This window comes from Cucurbita maxima, unplaced genomic scaffold (genome assembly GCF_002738345.1).
Source record: "Cucurbita maxima cultivar Rimu unplaced genomic scaffold, Cmax_1.0 Cma_Scf00036, whole genome shotgun sequence".
Classification (NCBI taxonomy): Eukaryota; Viridiplantae; Streptophyta; class Magnoliopsida; order Cucurbitales; family Cucurbitaceae; genus Cucurbita; species Cucurbita maxima.
The window spans coordinates 165,434-185,983 of NW_019272052.1; the positions used below are offsets into that span (position 1 = coordinate 165,434).

General features: G+C 36.5%; 4 protein-coding genes across 7 annotated transcripts in view; 1 reads left to right on the top strand and 3 right to left on the bottom strand.

Moving 5' to 3' along the window:
• The window catches only part of LOC111468426 (peroxisomal 2,4-dienoyl-CoA reductase), a 4,356-nt gene extending 2,588 nt beyond the window's left edge, over positions 1-1,768 (bottom strand). The window contains exons 1-2 of the mRNA XM_023113642.1: positions 1,477-1,768; positions 400-559 (exon numbers count right to left, since the gene is read on the bottom strand). Coding sequence (XP_022969410.1) covers positions 400-559; positions 1,477-1,662 — 346 coding nt within the window. The 5' untranslated portion in view covers positions 1,663-1,768. The remainder of the gene's footprint in view (positions 1-399; positions 560-1,476) is intronic.
• A 587-nt stretch (positions 1,769-2,355) lies between these two features.
• LOC111468427 (protein FAM133) lies at positions 2,356-5,346 on the bottom strand. Of its 2 annotated transcripts, none has more exons than XM_023113643.1 (4): positions 5,236-5,346; positions 4,914-5,033; positions 4,359-4,414; positions 2,356-2,910 (listed from the first exon to the last, which is right to left on the bottom strand). In XM_023113643.1, the coding sequence occupies exons 1-4, from the start codon at positions 5,300-5,302 to the stop codon at positions 2,677-2,679; spliced, it is 477 nt and encodes a 158-aa protein (XP_022969411.1). In that variant the 5' UTR covers positions 5,303-5,346; the 3' UTR covers positions 2,356-2,676. The 2 variants fall into 2 exon arrangements, with proteins under 2 accessions (XP_022969411.1, XP_022969412.1); XM_023113644.1 differs by lacking the exon at positions 2,356-2,910 and adding an exon at positions 2,924-3,482.
• Positions 5,347-5,735: 389 nt separating this feature from the next.
• Positions 5,736-7,753, top strand: LOC111468425 (putative Peroxidase 48). Its single transcript, XM_023113641.1, has 4 exons — positions 5,736-6,203; positions 6,318-6,515; positions 6,733-6,898; positions 6,989-7,753. The coding sequence occupies exons 1-4, from the start codon at positions 5,901-5,903 to the stop codon at positions 7,489-7,491; spliced, it is 1,170 nt and encodes a 389-aa protein (XP_022969409.1). The 5' UTR covers positions 5,736-5,900; the 3' UTR covers positions 7,492-7,753.
• Positions 7,754-8,321: 568 nt separating this feature from the next.
• On the bottom strand, positions 8,322-19,125 carry LOC111468424. 3 transcript variants are annotated; one of them, XM_023113637.1, is made up of 18 exons: positions 19,070-19,125; positions 18,690-18,935; positions 17,409-17,607; positions 16,437-16,739; positions 16,256-16,345; positions 15,277-15,759; positions 15,056-15,163; positions 13,715-13,845; positions 13,498-13,630; positions 12,662-13,004; positions 12,100-12,581; positions 11,820-11,999; positions 11,586-11,744; positions 11,270-11,344; positions 10,809-10,992; positions 10,209-10,357; positions 9,325-9,540; positions 8,322-9,013 (listed from the first exon to the last, which is right to left on the bottom strand). In XM_023113637.1, exons 2-18 carry the CDS (start codon positions 18,902-18,904, stop codon positions 8,375-8,377), a joined length of 4,089 nt encoding a protein of 1,362 aa, XP_022969405.1. In that variant the 5' UTR covers positions 18,905-18,935; positions 19,070-19,125; the 3' UTR covers positions 8,322-8,374. The 3 variants fall into 3 exon arrangements, with proteins under 3 accessions (XP_022969405.1, XP_022969406.1, XP_022969408.1); XM_023113638.1 differs by having other exon boundaries at positions 18,690-18,904; positions 19,070-19,119; XM_023113640.1 differs by lacking the exons at positions 17,409-17,607; positions 18,690-18,935; positions 19,070-19,125 and having other exon boundaries at positions 16,256-16,338; positions 16,437-16,566.
• Positions 19,126-20,550: the final 1,425 nt, after the last annotated feature.

Consider the following 20,550-nt stretch of genomic DNA (forward strand, 5'->3'; position numbering starts at 1 on the left):
AAAAAAAAAAAAAAAAAAAAAAAAAAAAAAAAAAGAAAGTTTGACAGATTAGACTACAGTTCCCCTGAAACCATAATATCGCAACATACAACCAAACAACCTAACATGCCAGAGAAAATTTTCACGTACTCCTTTGAGTTGAATAAGAAATATATGAGTTATGACCAATGGAATTCAATTTTCATAAATTTCCAGAGTGGATATGCGTTCAAATTAGTGTAATTCCAAGATCAATTAAATGAAGATAAATAACATCTCTGGAGCACCCAAAACTACAAACTACAAAATACTTCCAACGGACAAATCTTTTTTGCATGATCGTTGATCCCTATGGACTAATATCAAGTAAAAGCCAGGCTACCAAGATTATTGACAGTAGGTATTGCATGCGAAAAGAACCTGTTCGAAATCCATTGGGAGACAAATCTTCGGCTGATACCAGAAAGTTCCCAGCTGCTGCATTCACAAGAATGTCCAGACTACCAAGATTGTTGACAGTAGACTCCACTACTCTACTTGCGTCTTCTTGTTTACGAACATCACCTTCAAATCCAAATGCCTGCAATGGCCAGTATACAAACAACAGGTTTCAGAATCAAGTTCAGTTCTCAGAGGAATACATGGGTGATTATACATATTAGTGAGTCCAGCTACACATCCGTGTGGTATACACATTACAAACCTATGCAACTGCTTTTGATATTTTCCATATGCAGCATTTTATATGCTTTTGGAAACTCATAAATTTCATGTTCGTTAGTTGTATTTTTCAGAGTCATCTGTAAAAGCACACAGTTCAGAGCACATGACTCAATCGAAGTCTTTTAGAAACAATAATTATACATATCTCGAATTCCTCAAGTTCGTCTTCCTATTATCTCTTAAATTGATTAGATGCAAATTTATGTAATAGCATCATCCTGATTACTTCTAGCCTCTACTTTAGCAATATCTAAAGTCATTGATAGATGTTTTTAAAGAAAAAGGAAGGTCCAGAAAATCAAATTATGTAACCAAAAAAACCCCTGCAAAACTTTGTTAATTAGAGCACTGTCATTTCAGTTTATCTTAAAAAAAAACTTAAGTAATCTCATTTTTAATCGTACAGTGTACTACAATCTAAATTAACAGCGGAATGTACGATGGCCATAGGCTGCTTTAGCTTTGATAAGTTTATAATTGTACATGCCGTGACAAAGCAAAGAATCTTAGAAGAAAACCTTTTTCACGACTCCAGCTAAGCCCCATCTTTATAAGAACATTAATAACTCCGAAACAATAAAAAGAAACCGTAGATGCAAATGTTTACAAATAAGCTTTCACATTCACCTTGATTATCAAATACGAGAATTGGAAATGTAAGGAGAGGGAGGACAGACGCGTAAGATCACCGAGAAGTTAAAGCGCATCCAACAAGTAAGCAGAGGGAGAAAAGCATGATGAAAAAGGCAAGAAGTAAGAGTGAAAGAGAAATACTGAAATTCCAAGAGATCGAAGAGCGGAGACGGCGGAATCGAGGACTTGCTTCCTTCGACCCATGATGGCAATGGAAGCTCCATGTTGACCAAATTGGGCGGCGATCTCGTAGCCGATTCCAGAGCCGCCGCCAGTAATCAAAGCCACCTTCCCTTTCAATATGTCGGAACGGAAGGGGGATGCCATCTCGGTTGCTGTCAAACAAGGAAGGTGCTCAGTGAGCGTGAGAGCAGAGATGTAAGTTCTTGTAATCTCCCTCCCTCAGTTTCACGGCGGAGTCCCACAGGTTGGCAAATAATCCAATTTTAGAACTTTATTTAAATCTTCCATTATTTAAAAAGGTTGGGTTAATGACGTAGCAAACTGCAGACCATGCACTTTCCTCCTCCAAAATTTACGGATTAACACAATATATGCTCCCGTGGTCTTTTAGCATAAGCTGGCTCTCATGGTTTTGGTTTTGTTTACTACTTATTAGTGGGTAATATAATGAACACGTGAGTTTAGACTACTAAATGGTTAATTAAATATACTAATCTCTAAAATTAATTATTAATGCCAAAAATATTAAAAGAGCAACACAGAATATCAGATGTCCGTTTCATGCATATAAAACTTGTAAAACTTCCATTCAAACAAGAACATATTATTAGCTGCTTCAGTTTTTCAAATCAGATCTGCAAGCACTCGTCTCAAGTCCACCAATTTCCAAACAAACCCTGAATATCTATCCAAACATGTTAACACTCTGCTGCTCAAGTTTGATCAATTGCTGCCTTTTGCAGATCTGATTCCCCAATATTAATGATTTAGTACAGCCTTGTCTCCTACAACTATTACTTTTTCAAAAATCAACTACCAAAGTATAAATGCAAAATGTAAATCAAAGCATAGGTCACAGGTAATTTCCAAAAGGATCCGAAGGGCACAATCTTCAGCTATAAAAAGAATACTACTTCCGAAGTGATATTAATCTATAAAACAACATTCAAGTAAGAAAAGTTTTCCATTCCATATCAAAAGCAAGAGTAAGATTACACTTCTACAGAGAACAGCATGGAACTCTCTTCTACGTTCGGTGTTGGTAAGTAGATTCACTCAGCTGCCTGGAACCTACTAGTAGGAAAACCACAATCCAACAATTCAGACAACTTTTGTTCATCCGTTCCTTTGTTCGTTCATTCCACACATCCTAAGTTATCACCCCTTGATTTTCCAGTTATGGGATGTTCGAGGCCCGCTTGAAATACCCTCATAATATCGAGATTCAAGCCTCCGATCATTCCACAGCTCAACAAAATCTGAGAAAAGTTTGCGAGCAGACTCGGATGACAGATCAGAGAAATACACATTTTTCTCATCTTTCAACCAAGTAGCAAACTCATTGTTCTTCAAAAAATAGTCTTCCTCGGACAGTTCTTCAATTTTGGCTCTCTAAATCAACATATCAACAAAAGTGGTGTTAAGGCCAGAGAACCAGAAGGGTCACATGACAGCCCAGCAATAAGAAGTAGACATAGAATGCTCTCCAAAAAAAAACTAAGACAAACGAGGGCATTGCATTTAATTCCTTGAAAAGAAAGTATATGTAAATGTATATTATATACAGTCACACAAATCTTCCTCTGAACAGATCTTGCAAGGAGTTCTGTAGAAGTAACTAAACAATCAAGCCTGAAGTGGGAAACACTGATGCAAAGTTGAATTTTTGCAATAACTGATAGGCCTAGAATGTTTCAAACTTCCTAATAAAACATCATGCCAGTATAATGGCTGAATTCATGTAGTTTATCACAAGGTTCACAACAATCTGATGAGGCAGGAGGCAGGAAAGAAATTTATAGAAGCAGGAAGTTTAGTAGAAGCGACAAAACAACTAACAAATATGGATGAAGCCAAGATGTTTCTCCTATTGGTTCAATCAAGAAACCGTAGATTAATTTCAGTGGATAATGCTGCTCCAGTGCCGCCACACAACCCCTCCCCCACACAAGAAATAAGATGGGCTGTAACATGCAAAAGATTTGGTTGATTTAATTCTTCAGAGTAACAACCCCTGCCAAATAATTCACTTTTCTAACACTGCATAACATAAATGTACATCCATACAAGAGTAAGGAATGGGCTACATGGTTAACATACTTCAGAGTGGTGATAGCAACTCTCTTAAATATTAATTTCTACTTTCAAGTAGCCTGATACAGTGGCATTGCACCAAACAATTTGATGTTAACATCGGTTCTTTCCAGTGAAAGAGCACAAAAAAAAAAAAATAACAACGAATAGGAAAGCCCAGGTTATGAGAAGGTGAATTTTAAATTGCAAACACATTCCCCTTGTGCAACTTCATTAGTAATTTCTAGCCCTCTACATAACTGAACCAAATTGAGATGATCCCATAGTAGGATATTCAAATACTAGATCTACTGCAGTTGAATACCTCAAGAAATAATAGTAATGATTGAAAAGCAGTGAAGTAGGGGAAAACAACCCATACATGATGAACACAAACTAAACATATAGAGCATTACAATCAATTTCCTACTTCTGTACTACCCAATTCCCTCTCAGAATAATAAAGTACAATCCCATCTAAGAATAATAAATGGAGGCTGGTAGGAAATGGATGCCCGTGGTCGGTCCGGTGATCTTCTTACTTTATCAGATGAATCCAAGATTTTTATTTCAGAGGTGCTGAAGGGAGTTCATTCTTAACTATAAGAGTCTGTTTTCAACCGAATCATAAACAAAGGAAATATGCAGGGATGCTCAATAGCATAAAAAAGATAACATGCGGTAGTACAATCTAGTAACTAAATGTAAAAGTAGAGTGAATAAAACATAAACTAAAATGCATGCTTTATCACTACAGAAGAACTCACTAAAGGGTGATCGTCCCTGTGATGCTTGCCTTTGAGAATATCCTTCGACTTCTTCTCTGAAAGAAAAAGGCAGGGCATGACAAAACTTTACTTTGGAAACCTATTTATAAAGTACTTCTTCATAATTCCGTTCACAAGTAAAATAAGCCAAATTTTACATCTGCATCTGCAATGAGGCCGCTGGAGAAAAACTGGAAAAGTAAAAACTCGTGTGTTCAAATTCTTGCAGGATAATCTTCTTTCTTGAAACCACAAGTTCCCAGCATGAATTATGAGAAATGGACAGAAAAACTAGCAGAGAGAATGAAATTGAAGAGTATATATAAAAAAAAGGGTTTTGATTTCTATATTAGTTGGCCATAGAATTGACATCAGTTTAATACCAAAAACCTAAACAGCGAATTGAAGCAATTTGTACGACATCATTATTCAAATTGAGATAAAATAACCAACGAAGAAGAAAACAACCACTCGACTACCTATCTGTTAAAACATAAAAACATCAAACACGAACCGTAACATGCATATTTCTGCAAATTGCGTATTCGAGTTTACCTGAATCGCGCTTAGAGTGCTTGTGAGATTTCTTCTCCTTCCGCTTCTCTCTCTTATCTCTCCTTCTGCTTTCCCTTTCCTCATCTTCTGCAGCTCTTGGTCTCTTGCTCCTCTTCTCGTCTGAACTTATACGAACAATAGCATTAAAACAACACACAGAGCAATCCACCGTAGATTATAGGAGAATACACTCCAAGAAAAGAAGAAATGTAAACTCCTCTAAGGGTACTGTTTTTCATTTCGGAAGAATTTCGAGTGTAAAATCAGATTAAAGGAGGGGAAGTGAAATTTTCATAGACAAAAAAGTAACGGAAATCTGTACCTTCAGAAGACGAAGCCGCTCTTCTGTTCTTCCTCTTCTCCTTGGATTTTCTTTCGCTTCCGCCCATGGCAAAATTGACAAAGATTGTGAATCGGTTGATTAAAGCGACATTCCGGTTATAAAAGAAGGGCTTCTTAAAAACCTTTTTATTTATGGATTAATTGGCACACTAAATTATTTTTTTTAATACAAAAATCTCGATCAAATTCCAAAAAATAGATATTTTTTTGTAATTTAGCAAAAAAAAAAAAGTTCTATTATTCTAATTTTATATTTATTTTCTATGGTTGTTCATGATATTCTTTCTTTAAAATGAGGTGATTTTCAAAATTATCAAATAACTTGGTAATTTTCTTTAATGGAAAGGGGAAGAATTTGAATTTTCAAAATTACAAATTTGATAACTAAACTTAAAATTAACATAGAATTTAAATTTAAATGTATTAAATGATTTTTTTTTTTTTTTTTTAAATATGGTTATTATTTTAAATCGTGAAGGGTGGTGTGGAAGAAGAGAAGAGTATTAAGCGTTGTGGCGCGAGTTTCCCTCCATTCGTTGGTTTAACGAACTTTCGGTAATGTTCATATACTCTACAGAGTGAAGGTGTTGAGATGATTTCAGTCTGCAACTCCAACTCCAACAAATCTCTCTCTCTTAACCAAAAATGTTGAATGGTTGGGTCCTTGCAGTCGTCTTCATCACTGTCCTCGTTTCTCTCTGCAATCCAAGAGGCGTCTCCGACATCGCTTTCTCTTCCTCCAACCCTCCTTCCTTCTCTTCTCCTTTCGATTTCTCTGAAACTCTGCACCTCTTCTCTTTCCTTTCAACTCTCCAATACGACTTCTACCGACAATCTTGCCCCCACGCCGAGAAGATTGTAAGCTCTTCCATGGCTTTGATTCACTCACGCCGCCAAGATGTCTCCGCTTCTCTCCTCAGACTCTTCTTTCACGACTGCTTCATTCAGGTGTGTATCTCCCTTTCTTGATTCCGTTCTTGATGTTCTCCCCTTCTTTTTACCTTCTTCTTTGTTTTCTTCCCCATGTCCGTTTCCTTTTCCGTGATGTGTTCCTTCAATTAGGGCTGCGATGCTTCCATCCTATTGGATCCCACCACAGGTGACGATACCTATTCGAGTGAGAAGCAGGCTATTCCGAATTTGACCTTGAAGGGTTTCGTTGAGATAGATCAAATAAAGGAGGAGCTTGAGAGGGTTTGCCCACGCGTGGTTTCTTGTGCTGATATCCTCTCCCTTGCTACTAGAGATGCCGTCGTTCTGGTAAATACACAAATCATTGCGTCTTCACCTTTTTTTTTTCATTTCTTGTATTTCTTTCAAGCCTTCAGTACTGACTGAATTTGGAATTTTTGAGGCACTGATGAGATGACTTCCTCTAGTCTTCCTTAAGTCGACCGTTTGCTAGAATTAGGGATAGAATTGCAGTTCAATTCTCAGTTATTGTGTTTCGATTCGACTAATGTGAATTGGGGCTTAGGCTGGTGGCCCCTTCTATCCAGTTTTCACTGGCAGACGAGACAGCACAAGGGCATACTTTGAAGAAGCAATGGCGGAATTGCCACGACCCGACGACAACATCAATCGCACTCTTTATCTATTTGCAGCAAGAGGACTTGACGAAAGAGATATGGTCAGTCTTTTAGGTAGGATAAAATTACTTCTGCCCTCAAACTCATTCTCCTCACAATTAACTCAGTGATTACCTTTTCGCTTTGTGTGGTCTGGCTATGAAGGAGCGCACAACATTGGGAAGATTGGGTGTCAGTTCATTCTGAATCGTCTTTATAACTTCTCCGGAACCAGCCTACCAGATCCATCAATTGACCCCGAGTTCCTGAACCTGATGAGATTCAAATGCCAAGAGAAGGAGCACAACAACACCCATGTCAGTCATGATCAAGTGTCTCCAGCATCATCCCCAACCCCAGAGGCATCAGTAGAGACGTTGAGGAGGTCTACCTTGGGCATGTCCTACTTTCAAGAACTGTCGCCTTCGCTGTCGCTGGAGGGAGGCTTCGACACTCATTACTACAAGAGCTTGTTGAGTGGAAGAGGACTGTTGTATGCTGATCAGCAACTAATGGCCGATGAGAACACTGGGAGACTGGTAAAGGGGTATGCTTCTGATGACGGCTCTACCTTTCGCATGGACTTTGCAAGGGCTATGGTGAAGCTATCGGTTCTTGATGTTCTAACTGGTTCTGAAGGTGAAATCCGTGAAAGGTGCGGGTTCTAATCTACAAGAGCATATTTTGTTTGAGACGTTCTTAGTATCATTGCTCTGTTCTGATTCTTGAACAAAGCTGGATATCTTTTACAACTCGTATAGAAGTCGGTTGATGTTAATATCAGGAATGTATATAATACAAATTTCTCACCTACGGAACCAATAATAACCATGTTCTTCCTGCCTAACATATGGCGCCTATATATATATTGAGTTTTGGACATACATTGAGTTTAACAGATTCCATGTAAGAAAAACGAAGAACCCGTAAAATCTCAGTCGAATCATCAGAATTATATATAGAACAAGCATTGAATTTGTTTGCATACTTGGTTCCTCACAGTTGGTCATTAAAATTTTTAGATCTACCAAACATTTGGATGGTAAGAAGTCTTGATACCTTTTGTTCTAGGTCTTGGCTGATTTCCTTATCTTAATAGGATGTCTTTCCCTGCATTCCTTATAATGATTATTAGACTAACTAAACACCAGATTTAAGGATTTCCGGACAACTCTTTGAACGTGCAACGATTAAAAGAAGAAGCACATCATTAATTGTCTCACAAGCAAAACCTACCACCAAGAAGTGAGTTATAACTACAGGAAATCATCAGTCGTAGACAGATACAGAAAGAAACAAAATCAATATAGAGGTTCAACTTCAACAAACCAATTCCTTAATATTATATTTTTCTGTATCTATTTTATGTGTTTGTGTTGCCAATCGGGGTGTTTTATAACACAATGATACTGTTTTATGCATAGGGAATGGAGCATCATATATAGGTGTAAAAGATGTCCTACCACATGCATAAACATATAGGACTCATATTAACATGAAAAGGAAAAATAAGCATATATAGCCCTGCATTATAAATACTTGGGAATCCTATTAACACGTAGAAATGTTGGATTGCAATTTCTTAAATACAATTTCCACAGACGAAACTTCAATGTCAAATCCATAACTTTGACCCCCATAAAGCACATAAAGATACCCTTTTGGAGATAAAGGCGGTGGAAGAAGTCGAGATACCTCGGAAAAATCTGATGTGGGTGGTGAAGGCACATCCTTCTTCTTCATAGAGTAGTATACATCAGCGACCAGAAGCCAAATAAGATCGGGATCAATAGATGCAAGTCCTCCAAGCGCATTCAATGATGCTTCCCTAAGCCCCATAACACCACTAAAGGCTACACCTGCCACTAAGCCACTAACCTTCTTGAGAACTACTTCCAATGCCGATGCACTTCTTCTGTTTCTAGATAGATCAGCAATCATATTGAGCAGTGCGACCTGAACTTTCAAATTGGAACCTTCAGCAACCGAATCCTCTGATGATATAGATGCGTTTCTATAGGGAAGTTGTAGCACTGCCTTCTCATCTCTCACGTTTTGTTTCCTCAGAAATGGAGACGTCGTCAGAAGCTTCCAAAAATGAAACCCATCTGTATGGAAACGTCGTGTGAAGAAATCTCCACCACAAATTTGTACAGAACTGCTTATCACATTTAGACATCTTCGAGCAGCCTGTAAGTTGTATGGATTACTATCTCAAAATCAATAAATATTAATTAGGAAAAAAGAGGCAGCAAGCCAGCAGCATAAATCTAAAATCAACTAGAAGTATTTGTTGGGTGTATAAGTTTATGTAGGTCAGAGGTAGGTCGAAGTAAAAGACAACCATTTTGTTTCTTTTCCTGTAGGTTTTCGAACTAAAATCCTAAAAGTCAACGTCCAGAGGTGGATGAATCAAGAGATACAACAATTGCTCAAGTGAAAACTAGATCAAAGACTTTGGTTTTGAAGGGGAAGAAACATATGGACAGGTGATAACTTACCACTGGATTTTTGTTCTGAATGCAAGCAACCAGAAAGGGCCATATTTTATTCATTGCCGGAAGCAACCTATTCTCATCAGACCCCTCATCAGAAACATCCAAAGTATCCAGAAGTCGATAAAAGGACTTTGAGCGCAAAGTTTCCTCAATTGTTTCCTTGGTATCCTTCTCATGCTTATAGGCTTCTTCCACTTTTGCCAATGCCACGGCGCCATACTATGCAAAGAATTTATGATTTATAGCATTAGAATCAAATTTAAGCAAAACAAAATTCGATCTAGCAAGATTTCATGGCATTCTTCACCAAAAAGGGATGGGGGTGAAGAGGAATCTTTACTGCATCAAAGTGACGTGAGAGAGAGACCTTGAGAAAGACAGAAAAGCCACAATTTCTATTGACATGCCTCCATTCATAATGATGATTATGATGCAAAATATGATAGAGTGCAATTCGCATCAAGGACATGAAATACTTTTTGGTGACATTCTCAGACAGAAAATGGCCACGAAAAGATCCACTCACAAACAAGGAGATGCAGTTCTTAGCTCGAATCTAGACAGTCTTTGGAAAATGCAGGAGACTCAGTTCCCCGCCCCCCCCCCCCAGAGCACCCAGACTGTAATTAGATGCCCTCCAAATTTCAACATCTATAAACAGAAAAGCTGGAAGGTATACAATGCGCACAAGCTAAATAACTCCTACATTTCCAGTTAGATCAAAATAGGTCGTATAAAAATTCTGAAGAGTTTTTTTCCATCATTTCGGGTAGCTGAGAATGAAGTGCTCAGTCAAACACTTGAGATTGGAGAAACAACCATTAGCTTTACAATAAGTAATATTACAGGGTCAGGATATGGATCAACTTCAGCGATTAGAGACGTACCTCAACAATATCTAAGGCCACCAAGCATGTTGCTTGATTCTGTGAAGCTAGGAGAGGTGTAGCAGTCACAATGCACGAACCAGCAATGGATCCAACTGTTCTTCTATATCTTCTGGAATCATTGAACTTGAACAAAATATTTTCCCACTCTACACAGAATAAATTAACCTTCAAATAATTCTCTTTCATTCAACCTCTTGTTTCATAGTACTACAATATTAGAAACGTCTTTATATAATCTAGATTAAATTCATCTTCTTATAGCATTGCACAATGAAAACTTTGACAAGTTAATTAATTCATCCTCTTAATATCCAGCACTATTTCCCTTGCAAGAGCAGAGGAACTTGATGGAACATAATATTACATCTCGATTAAGTTCATCTAGTTCCTTCTTTCACAGTTCATAGTTTAATTTTTTTTTTTTTTTTTTTTCTACAATGGTTAAACATTTAGTACAGTACACAATATTACAGTTTATAACTAAAAGCCCTCAAGTTTAGATCACCAAGATCAGAGATAAAAGGTTTTAAGGTTGATTAAATATCAAAATCTAGGAGGTAAATTTGGTATGGCATACAAGTTAACAGGATCAATCACCTGATTCCATAGAAGATGTATTTTTGTCATCATCATAACATGATCTTGATACTCCTCCAGACTCAAATTCTGCCTGCTTTCCCTCGTTAGAGATTAGAGACATGACATGAGCAAGAAATGATGCTGCTTTACTAGGCAGCGAATTAGATTCGTGCTTTGATACTCTGGCAATCTCTGCTACTGCCTGGAGAAAAACAGGTCCATAATAATATAAAAACATGAACAATTTGGTTTTACATCGCAAAGATTCTCGTAACTGAAAGACAAATTAGGAAACTCTCCCCCCAGCCAAAGTAATCTAAGAACTCATCAAAGAGCTCAATGAGAAAAGATATTCAAAAGAACGGTCATAATCCCTAAAATCTGACAGGAATACGAAGGACCAGCAACCTCTCAACAGACAGTCATATTAATTATTGTAAACCTCAGTACAAAGTGAATATGCATAATTCAAAAGTGACCTTTAAGAAGGGACCGGTTAGATTGGGGTGCTGATGTCTTCCAAGAATCTCAAGTTCCAACGATACTGTATGCATCTGCAATGGTTCGGTGCATCAGATTCCAACCCATTCAGAAGGAGTCAAAGACATGTAAATACAAGTCCACACATATAAGAAATGTAAAAGATTTTCATTCTAAGCAACCATCAAGAATGTAGAATGGAAAACTAGCATAGAGCCATATGCATGCGTTCTATACAGCACAGGTGCTCCCTCAATTAGTAAGCCCATAAAACCCTGTATAATGCATTAGTTGTTAAAGGATTAATTGGCATACAGGCTCCTCCAACAGAGGCAAAATCTCATGAGCTATTCCAATATAGGAAAGGATAGCAGCAAGAACATTTGGCACGTGTGGGTTGAGATCCAAATGACGCAACTGCCGGCATATTGAATCAATCACATAATCTGCATTTTCCAAAACCAAGTTTTGAACCTGCAAAAAGTTCATATTTGCAACTGATCAAAAAAGACTTGAGAAACAAAGAAAAATGTATTCACATTATCTTACCGTTGGGTAACCAGATGAAGAAGAAAGAACATGTAAGACAGCATCAGAGGTGCTTCGAACTTCCACATTTGAGGAAATAAGATTCTCAAGCAACAAATAAAGAGATGAATGAAGAAATCCACAAGAAGAAAAATCTTTTCCAAGGCACATGCTAAAAATACCTATTCCTTCAATTATAACCTGTTCAAGAGAAAGTTGCAGTTTAAATACAACGTAAAATCACCATATGGCCATGAAAAAATCCACAACTATGCACATAGGGTATGAAGCTTGATCTTTCCTGATGCAGCATGGCAGTGTCTCTGAAGAAGTGTAAACTAATGTCTTCTTCACCAACAGGATGAGTCGGGGAAGATTTATGTTGTACAGGAAGGTCCCATATCTCAGGAGATAGGTACTCATGCAAGATCCTACCAATACAATCAATTAATTGAGTTCTAACTTTTTCCAGGGAAAATTTCCAACTAGCTTCATTACTTGTGGCACATTCATAGTTATAGGTAACCTTCCTGTGCATTCTTGCCCTCTGAAACGTACTTGAGAAGTAATCTACTGAATATTCTGAAACACCAAATATCATCTCATTCAGAATACATATATCAGTGCTTGCCTGGCGCACTAACAGTCCTGAATCATTCCTCCTGTACCAATATTCCCAGCTTTCTTCACTGTATTCTTTCTTCCGAATCTCAGAAACCAATTTTTGTAAGCTTCCCAATGGGATATCAATGGCGACGGATAAACTACCTTCACCTTCTCTATCTGATAACAAGAAATTATATGAGATGGTACAAAGTATAAGAACAAAAGAGCTAAATAATCAGATAGGGATAGTTTAAAACCTGCCAAAGACAAACCAACAAGTTGGAGAACTCCTCCAAGAGCTTCATAAAGTTTCTGACTGCCAATGCCATTAAACCATGGAGGCATGCGAGGAAGTACGTGATCACTTTGCTGTATATCTTTCTCCTGAACCATTGTGAGCTCTGGAACTGCAGGTGAGGCAGTATTCATGATGGAAAGGCAATCACTGATGAAACTAGTTCCAACTTTTAACTCAGTAAGAGAGTGCAGATATCCTAGAGAAGATGGCCTTGCTGAAAGAAATTTTCCAAGAGAATTGGCGTAAACTGAATTCTGACTTAGACAAACAGCAAATACATCTAGAAAGCGAGCAGCAGTTACCTATACATTCAGGAACCGATACAAAATTAATATGGTATTAATGACATAAAAACCAGTGGAAAAGAGATTAAAGAACAAAATGACAAAATAAATGGGGGAATAACCAAAAAATGAAGTCATCCAGTGTCAAGGATAAATATCAATAGCATAGTATGATAGGAAGAAGGGTAAGAATAGCTAAGATGAATTAACTTTCTCCCCGTTTTTAGACATAGCTCATGATTAACCGCAAATGAAGTTAGACAAAAAATATATATATATTCATTGTTATGATCCAAAACATGTATCCAACCATACGAATTATCTTTATATTTTGTAACTATGGTTGAAGCCATAGAATTTCTAAAAATTATCGTATAAATTTTCAAGCAATAATGCAGCAAGTCATACTTTATACTTCATCTACATCTTTTGTAAGTTATAGATTGAACATGATGTATTAAAGCAAATGAAAATTGACACATCTGTTAAAACATCAGAGAGAAGCCCATACTGGAGAGTGGATTAGATGATCTATAATGAGCTGAGGCCCAGAGTAATACGCCACTACAAGTAACTGTCGAGCATGTGATAGGGCAAACTTCTCATCGCTGCCAAGAACCACATTCGGAAGCTTTTCAACCAGCCTAGATTTAATGGGGTAGAAGTTAGCTATACAATATGTCCAAGAAATTTTAGTCATTTCTAGTTTTAGATTTCAAGATAAGAACCTAACAAAAATTTTGGCAATATCAAGCTGCAATTGATGGTTCTGAGTTATCCAAAATAAATATTCAAGGAACTCTTGTGCAGTGAATGAAACATCCTCAGAGTCATCAATAGCCAAAGCACACAAGCACTCCTGCATCAACAGCCAGAATATTAAATTAAACATCTTGAGCAGCAAGCTTAAAAAATTTTCACAAGGTATAAAACGATCAAGATGCTAACCATGTCAATTTAAACATTTTCTAGTTGAATCAATAAATTGAATGAGTAAGCATACAAAATTTCTTAATAACACCCAGCATGTTCAATGAGTATATTGCATTTCAAGCTGCTCCAAGATCACATAAAAATAATCTTATTTTCATCAAGGAATAATGCATGCATTTGAACACATAATGAGGAGGTTTCTGAGGCTCTTTAGTTTTTGGACATAAGTATGACATATTTTACAATAGAATAAAGAAAAGAAGTGATGATCTTTTTCCCATTAGCTTCTAAAAGATAGCAATGATTAGGGCACCCCTGCACTCAATTAAAAGTTGTAAAATGAGAAGGATCCAGGTTGCAAAAAAAAAAACATCAGTCAGGAAAACTGAAAAGAGAAAAACCTGAATTCCAAAATCACAAGTCACATATATAATTGATGCCGTCAAATATGGAATCTTAAAAATTACATATTACTGTCCATAGTTGTCAGAACAAATCTAAAGGTTCCATTTCTCAGAAGATCCTTACAGAGGAAAAGTGTTATTTTAAGACAAGCAGTATTCTTGAAACACATGATTTTTTTCTTTTGGATTCCCTTCCATAATAAAAGAGTTTCAAAATGCATTTTTCTTTTTATTTTGAGAAATTGGGAATCTTTTTTGTAACCTCTGGCCTAAGGCAGGACATCAAGTCTTCTTTCTGTGAACTCATATTCATATGATTACAAGAAAAATATGTAAAATCTAGCATCATTTTAATAGTTGAAACCCAATAATTAAATAGTTGATTGCATTGAATAAGAAGAGCATGAAGTTCAAATTATTGAATAACAATCAATTTCATTTTTGAGGCAAGAAACTACCAATCTTGCTTATAACCATCTAAATGCTGCATTGGTCTACCTTCGAGGTCTTGCACTGAAACTCATACATTTTTACTTCACTTTTCACTCACTTCAATATAGGCTTTCAGGTCCCACATGTATGAAAAAGGTTTGATATATTCAAAAAAATGCAACAAATTCAACAAAATGGGTGTTATAACCAATACTTTAAATCCATCAACAAGAGACGCCATAAATCACTCCCCAAATAAATTGATTACATAAGTAAGTAGTTGTAGTTCGTTTTGCTTACCAAAAGCATCAATCTACTCGCCTTCAGCGTATAACTGCACCTAGATAGTAGTCCATTAATGGCAGCCAGGATGCCCAGTCTAACCTTTTTTACCAGATGTACACAAATCTAACAAGCACCCAGAGAAATTAGAAATCGAAACAGATCAGTGGTTACAATAGCTATAAAAAGATTTTTGTCAAGTATTGAGGGACTCAGATACATAACCTTCAATGACTTACAGATGGAAAAGTTGCACTTAATAGTTTATCCACATGTGCTGAAGTTTCTACAACCCATTCCTTTGTACGATCCACATGAAAAGATTTGTTCCCCTTAAGATAGTCAGCACTCATCTTCTCCTTAGATCCAGATTTATTGGTAGTTTTCTTTGCCACATCAGCAGATGTAGACTCTTCTACCTTTATACTCCCACCTCGGACTTTATTGGGTAATTGACGGAGTTCCTCTAGAACACATTGTGCCTTTTTACCCTTCTCCATAATATTTTCAGATTGAAAATCCATAAACATGTCAAGGCTAGATTTATTAGCATCATCCTCGAGGACTATCATTAAATATTCAGCCAAGCCTCTAATTGCTTGGTTTGTGGCTTCTGTATTCCCAGCAGCCCCACTTAATGATGTTTTAGAGGCCCGCAAAACTTTAGAAAATTGACTAACAACACCAGGCAAGAAGAAGGCCAATGCATCAGCTGTTCCAACCTGCAAAAGAATAGTATCAATACTGTAAACCACCGAAACATCCATGTTCAAGATTATTGCTACAGAACTAATACAGAGAATTGTAGAGTATCAAAGACAACTATTTGTAATTTGTTTTTTTATTATACGGGAACTTCCCTCTTCGAGCAAATAAATAAAGAAGTGGCAGGGATTATAGATTTTTCAATAATGTTGATTTTTGGCCTAAAAATATTTACACATACGCTCCATTGCTTTAACTTGAACCAGGTTTTTCAAGTGTAAAATACATCAATCAATATAATATCGGTAGAATGATTTTATCCTCATTTCTTAATTTAAGCAATCCAATCAAGAGATAGTGTCACAAATTTTTATCTCAGGAAGAAGATCTAGTCTCTGCGGGTGAAGATCATGCTATGCATGACCTAAAACCCATGTCCCTCCTTCAAGAATTTACTCTATCTGATGACAGGTAGCCCATGAATACAAAGTTAATTCGAAGTTAAATATTTACCTTTGCAACAAGTATGCGAAGGGTCATAAAGGCTTCAATGCGAAGTTTAGAACTTCCATGATGTCCTCGTATAGCCTCAATATCTGCAGCCTTTGAACATACTCATGAACAAATAGAAAGACTTGGGCAAAATAAATGATAGAAAACAAGGGAAAATCATTGAAAACATGTTTTTTCATACTTTGAGAAGAAGTGATAGCCAGTGTCCAACAGCAGCTGAAGCAGTTTCACTCCGGAGAAATTCAAGTAAGCATTCATTTGGCTTTGACTCTTCTGAAAGTTCAAGATGGCCTTGAAACTCTCTGTTTTCTCCAAGTGCTGGAGAATCAGATATTTGTTTGCATGAGCATGCATCATCTGAGCAGGGACATAAATTCACAAAGATCGCCTTATAACACTTGATAACTCCTTCGCGGAATTCTTCTGATGCCTCCAAGGGAGACAATAAAGCTGCACATGTTAACTTCTTCAACACTACAACCATCTGCATTATCACATCATCATAATTAGGACAAACAGCTAATTCAGAAAATGGATATACTAAAAGAGTATTTAAAGGCTATTCACAGAAAACAGCATGAATAGCCCTATGAACCTGTATTTCTTTTATTTACTTTCTATGAGACCGTACAACTAAGGGACACAATTGATGAAAAACTTGAATGCTTCCCTGCAGTAATTTTCCCCCAATAGGCAGGCAGTGGATCTAAGAGACAAACGAGAACCTACTTACCTTATCACTCTCATTCGTGTCATAAGTCAACTATCCCCGAGAATAATAAGTCTACTTACCTTATGACACTCATTCATGCCACAGGTCAACTACGCTAGTTAATAATAAATCTCAACCCCGGCTTAAAACATAAAATAAAATTAGACCAACAAGATAATTGATACTACAAGAAGAATGATGACGTAAACTGAAATGCAATAAAAATCAAATCTCCTCCAAAGCTGTTTCAGCAAAAGTCTTCTCGTGAATAGAAATATATTTAGTCGAGATTAGTTATTTAAGACTGATTAGCGTGTAGTAAGCAACAAGCATCGCTCTAAGAACAGTCCCTGACACTATAAGGATAATTAACATTTAAGAAATGAAAGGTAAACAAATGAGGCACGTCTCAAGTCTAATGGTATTTTCAAATTCGACTACCTGCGCCACAGATCCTAAATGACACTTCTTCAGGAGTTCTTCAAGACACTGAAGCACACCTTCTGCTACACTGTCACTCACTCTATGAGGCAGCTCGTGAGTGACAGACTTCATGATGTTTTCTTCAAAATTAACCTTCTGCTGAGATCTGTCCTCAACCGCTGCATCCAATAGCAGCAGTAGCGGGAACAGCGCATAACTGAAAATAGCAAAACTAAACTATCAGGTATGATTGCAAGTTCAAAAGGACTGAAATTATAACAAGTTAATAAAAATAGATCTTTTTATTTCGTTCTTTTGATTTCTCGGTGCATGTATAAAGAGAGAGTAAAATTGTAACAGCCCAAGCCCACCGCTAGCCGACATTGTCCTCTTTGGGCTTTCTCTTTCGGGCTTCCCCTCAAGATTTTTAAAATGCATCTGCTAGAGAGAGGTTTCCACACCTTTGTAAAGAATGTTTCGTTCTCCTCCCTAACCGATGTGAGATCTCATAATCCACCCCCTCCCCCCTTTCAGGGCCCAGCGTCCTCGCTGGCACTCATTCCCTTCTCCAATCGATGTGGGACCTCCCAATCCACCCCCTTCAGGACTCAACATCCTTGTGCCCCCCCTTCAAGGCTCAGCCTCCTCACTGCCACATCGCTTGGTATCTAACTCTGACGTCATTTGTAACAGCTTAAGCCCACTGCTATCTAACTCTGACGTCATTTGTAACAGCTTAAGCCCACTGCTATCTAACTCTGACGTCATTTGTAACAGCTTAAGCCCACTGCTAGCAAATATTGTCCTCTTTGTGCTTTCCCTTTCGGACTTCCTCTCAAGATTTTTAAAACGCGTCTGCTAGGGAGAAGTTTTCACGCCCTTATAAAGAATATTTCGTTCTTCTTCCCGACTGACATGGGACTGTCACTAAAATTTAAGAAGTCTTCATAACCCAAAAAGATTTAAATGAATGAAAAAAAAAAAATCATTGACATCATATCGATCATCTTTTTTACCTAGCTTTTCTATGCCTTCCGAGATTTTTTCAGGTTTTCGATAAAGTTGATTGATAAGCAATGAAACATGTTGATTACAATTATGGTTCAGAGGCTAAATACATTCTTCGTCCCTGAAATATAGCTTTATTTCCAAGTTATTTCTTGAATGAATTGTGGATGAATGCTTAATTGCGTGAATGCTGAGAGTTAGAATAAAAAACCAAATGTAACAATATATAAAACGAACATCGCTTAAAGAAATATAACATAATGAATTTGCAAAGTGGTAAGAGTAGCTTACTCAAAACAAGGTTGCAGAGAAGTTGGGGATGTTTTTCGAAGCAGCTGAAGCATTGAATGAATCGAGGAGGAATGTTTCTTGGGCTTTTGGAGAAGCTCAAGCAACTCCACACAACATGGTTTCAGCTTTGCGAACACTTCATTTCTCTGAACTCCATCATTTGATTCTTCCGTATTTTCTTCCTCGTTTAAGGAATTTATATCAACTATCTCCATCTTCAACAGCTCAGAAGAAACAGAGGAAAAGCTTTACTTAAAGCAAGGACAACCATGAAACCAAAAGAAACAAAAACAGTTATATCAGCAATTGAAATGAAGCTAAGATCAGTTGCAGAACGCAATAAGAATTCACATAGAGGTGAAGATGCAGCAGCCGAGAACCTCTTCAGAGAGCGCGAGAAGACCCGCTAAACTTGAACATGCTTGCTGTATTTTTATTTTATTTTTTATTGTTTTTTCCTCATCCGCCATCTTACGGTGCTGGTCCGGGAACCTGTAGCAGTGGGCTGGGCTGGGCTACAAATGATAACGATGAACCGTAAATTTTGTTACGACCCAATATTTCTCTTCGGGCCTTTCTTTCTTTAATTGGATCTTTAATTTTGGCCCATCAATCATTATCGTGTATCTATTATTCACTAAATATTTTAGTTAATTAAAAATTATAATAATTTTAATTTTTCTTATTTAGAATATTACGCTAGGCTAAATTTTTAAAATAATGATTTTATTTAGGTAAGGGACTCCCAAAGCAAACAAATGGGAAGAAGAGGTGGGCAAGTTGACATAATTTTTAAGAATTACCATCGTCAATTCGTTACTAAAAAAACAAATTGTTACTCTTTACACCGTCCAGCTTTAATAAACTAAAAAAAGTTATACTCATTGACTTATTAGTATTAATTAAAACTAATTAACTAGTTAGTCGTAAATATCACTCATCCTGTGAAATATGCATTTATGAATTATGCAACACTAATATTGGGCTTAAATATTTATCACATAAAACGTCATAAAATACTAACCAAGCAATAATTAAATTTGATAGTGATTTAGCAGTAATTAATTGTTTTTTTTCTAAGAAAACGTGTTAATTAGATGTATTCAAACATAAATACATATTTTTCTACCTAGGCGGGAACATAAAGTAAAAGCAAAACAAGGAAATTGTGACTTCCATATTTATAAACTTAATTCATAAATCTTTATATATATATATATAATATTATTATAGATAATTAGTTAAATAATATATTTTTTTTAAAAAATTGGGTTTTGAGTGTGGTGGGCGCTGCTGATGATGAGCGCATCCGTAGCAATGTAGCAATATTTGTGTTGATTTGATTTTGTCACAATAATTGATTTTCATAATATTTCATCTCAATCATCAAACCTTTTTTTTTTTTTTTTTTTTTGACAAAAATTATACCGAAAATAAATGTTAAAATACTATTTTGTCCCTATACTCGTTTAATTACTCGATTTGATTTGAGACATAATTAAATAATTTGAAAATATAAAGGGTGTTTAATATTATTTGCATTTAAAACGTAGGAGAAAAAGGATATTGTGAATTAGGCAATGAATGAAAGGGAAGAGGTTACGTCATCTAAAATTGTTTGGTTTTGGGTATTAAATGTTGCATTCAGAACGTTTTTATGGGTGGCCATTAAATGCCATCAACTCTGTATGGTCCGCTCCCCTCTATTAAATCCAAATTATTATTTACAAAAATAAACATAATAATAAAACAAACGAATTTATTATTAAAAAACAAAAGCGTTTTAGATTATTTGAAAAAAAAAATGGAATTTTAAAAAGAAAAAGAAAATAAAAGAGCATTAATTAAGGAGTTTTGAATG

What these genes read in the sequence shown, in the direction of transcription:
- LOC111468427 (XM_023113643.1), bottom strand. Translation starts at nt 5,302, where the DNA reads ATGGGCGGAAGCGAAAGAAAATCCAAGGAGAAGAGGAAGAACAGAAGA. An exon ending in AGCGGCTTCGTCTTCTGAAG is followed by an intron (nt 5,034 to 5,235) that starts GTACAGATTTCC and finishes GTATAAGTTCAG; the next exon opens with ACGAGAAGAGGAGCAAGAGA. An exon ending in ACAGGGACGATCACCCTTTA is followed by an intron (nt 2,911 to 4,358) that starts GTGAGTTCTTCT and finishes ATGTTGATTTAG; the next exon opens with AGAGCCAAAATTGAAGAACT.
- LOC111468425 (XM_023113641.1), top strand. Translation starts at nt 5,901, where the DNA reads ATGTTGAATGGTTGGGTCCTTGCAGTCGTCTTCATCACTGTCCTCGTT. An exon ending in TTCACGACTGCTTCATTCAG is followed by an intron (nt 6,204 to 6,317) that starts GTGTGTATCTCC and finishes TCCTTCAATTAG; the next exon opens with GGCTGCGATGCTTCCATCCT. An exon ending in AGATATGGTCAGTCTTTTAG is followed by an intron (nt 6,899 to 6,988) that starts GTAGGATAAAAT and finishes CTGGCTATGAAG; the next exon opens with GAGCGCACAACATTGGGAAG.
- LOC111468424 (XM_023113637.1), bottom strand. Translation starts at nt 18,904, where the DNA reads ATGGAGATAGTTGATATAAATTCCTTAAACGAGGAAGAAAATACGGAA. An exon ending in GGCTATCACTTCTTCTCAAA is followed by an intron (nt 16,346 to 16,436) that starts GTATGAAAAAAC and finishes GTATGTTCAAAG; the next exon opens with GCTGCAGATATTGAGGCTAT. An exon ending in TACATCTTCTATGGAATCAG is followed by an intron (nt 10,358 to 10,808) that starts GTGATTGATCCT and finishes TATTCTGTGTAG; the next exon opens with AGTGGGAAAATATTTTGTTC.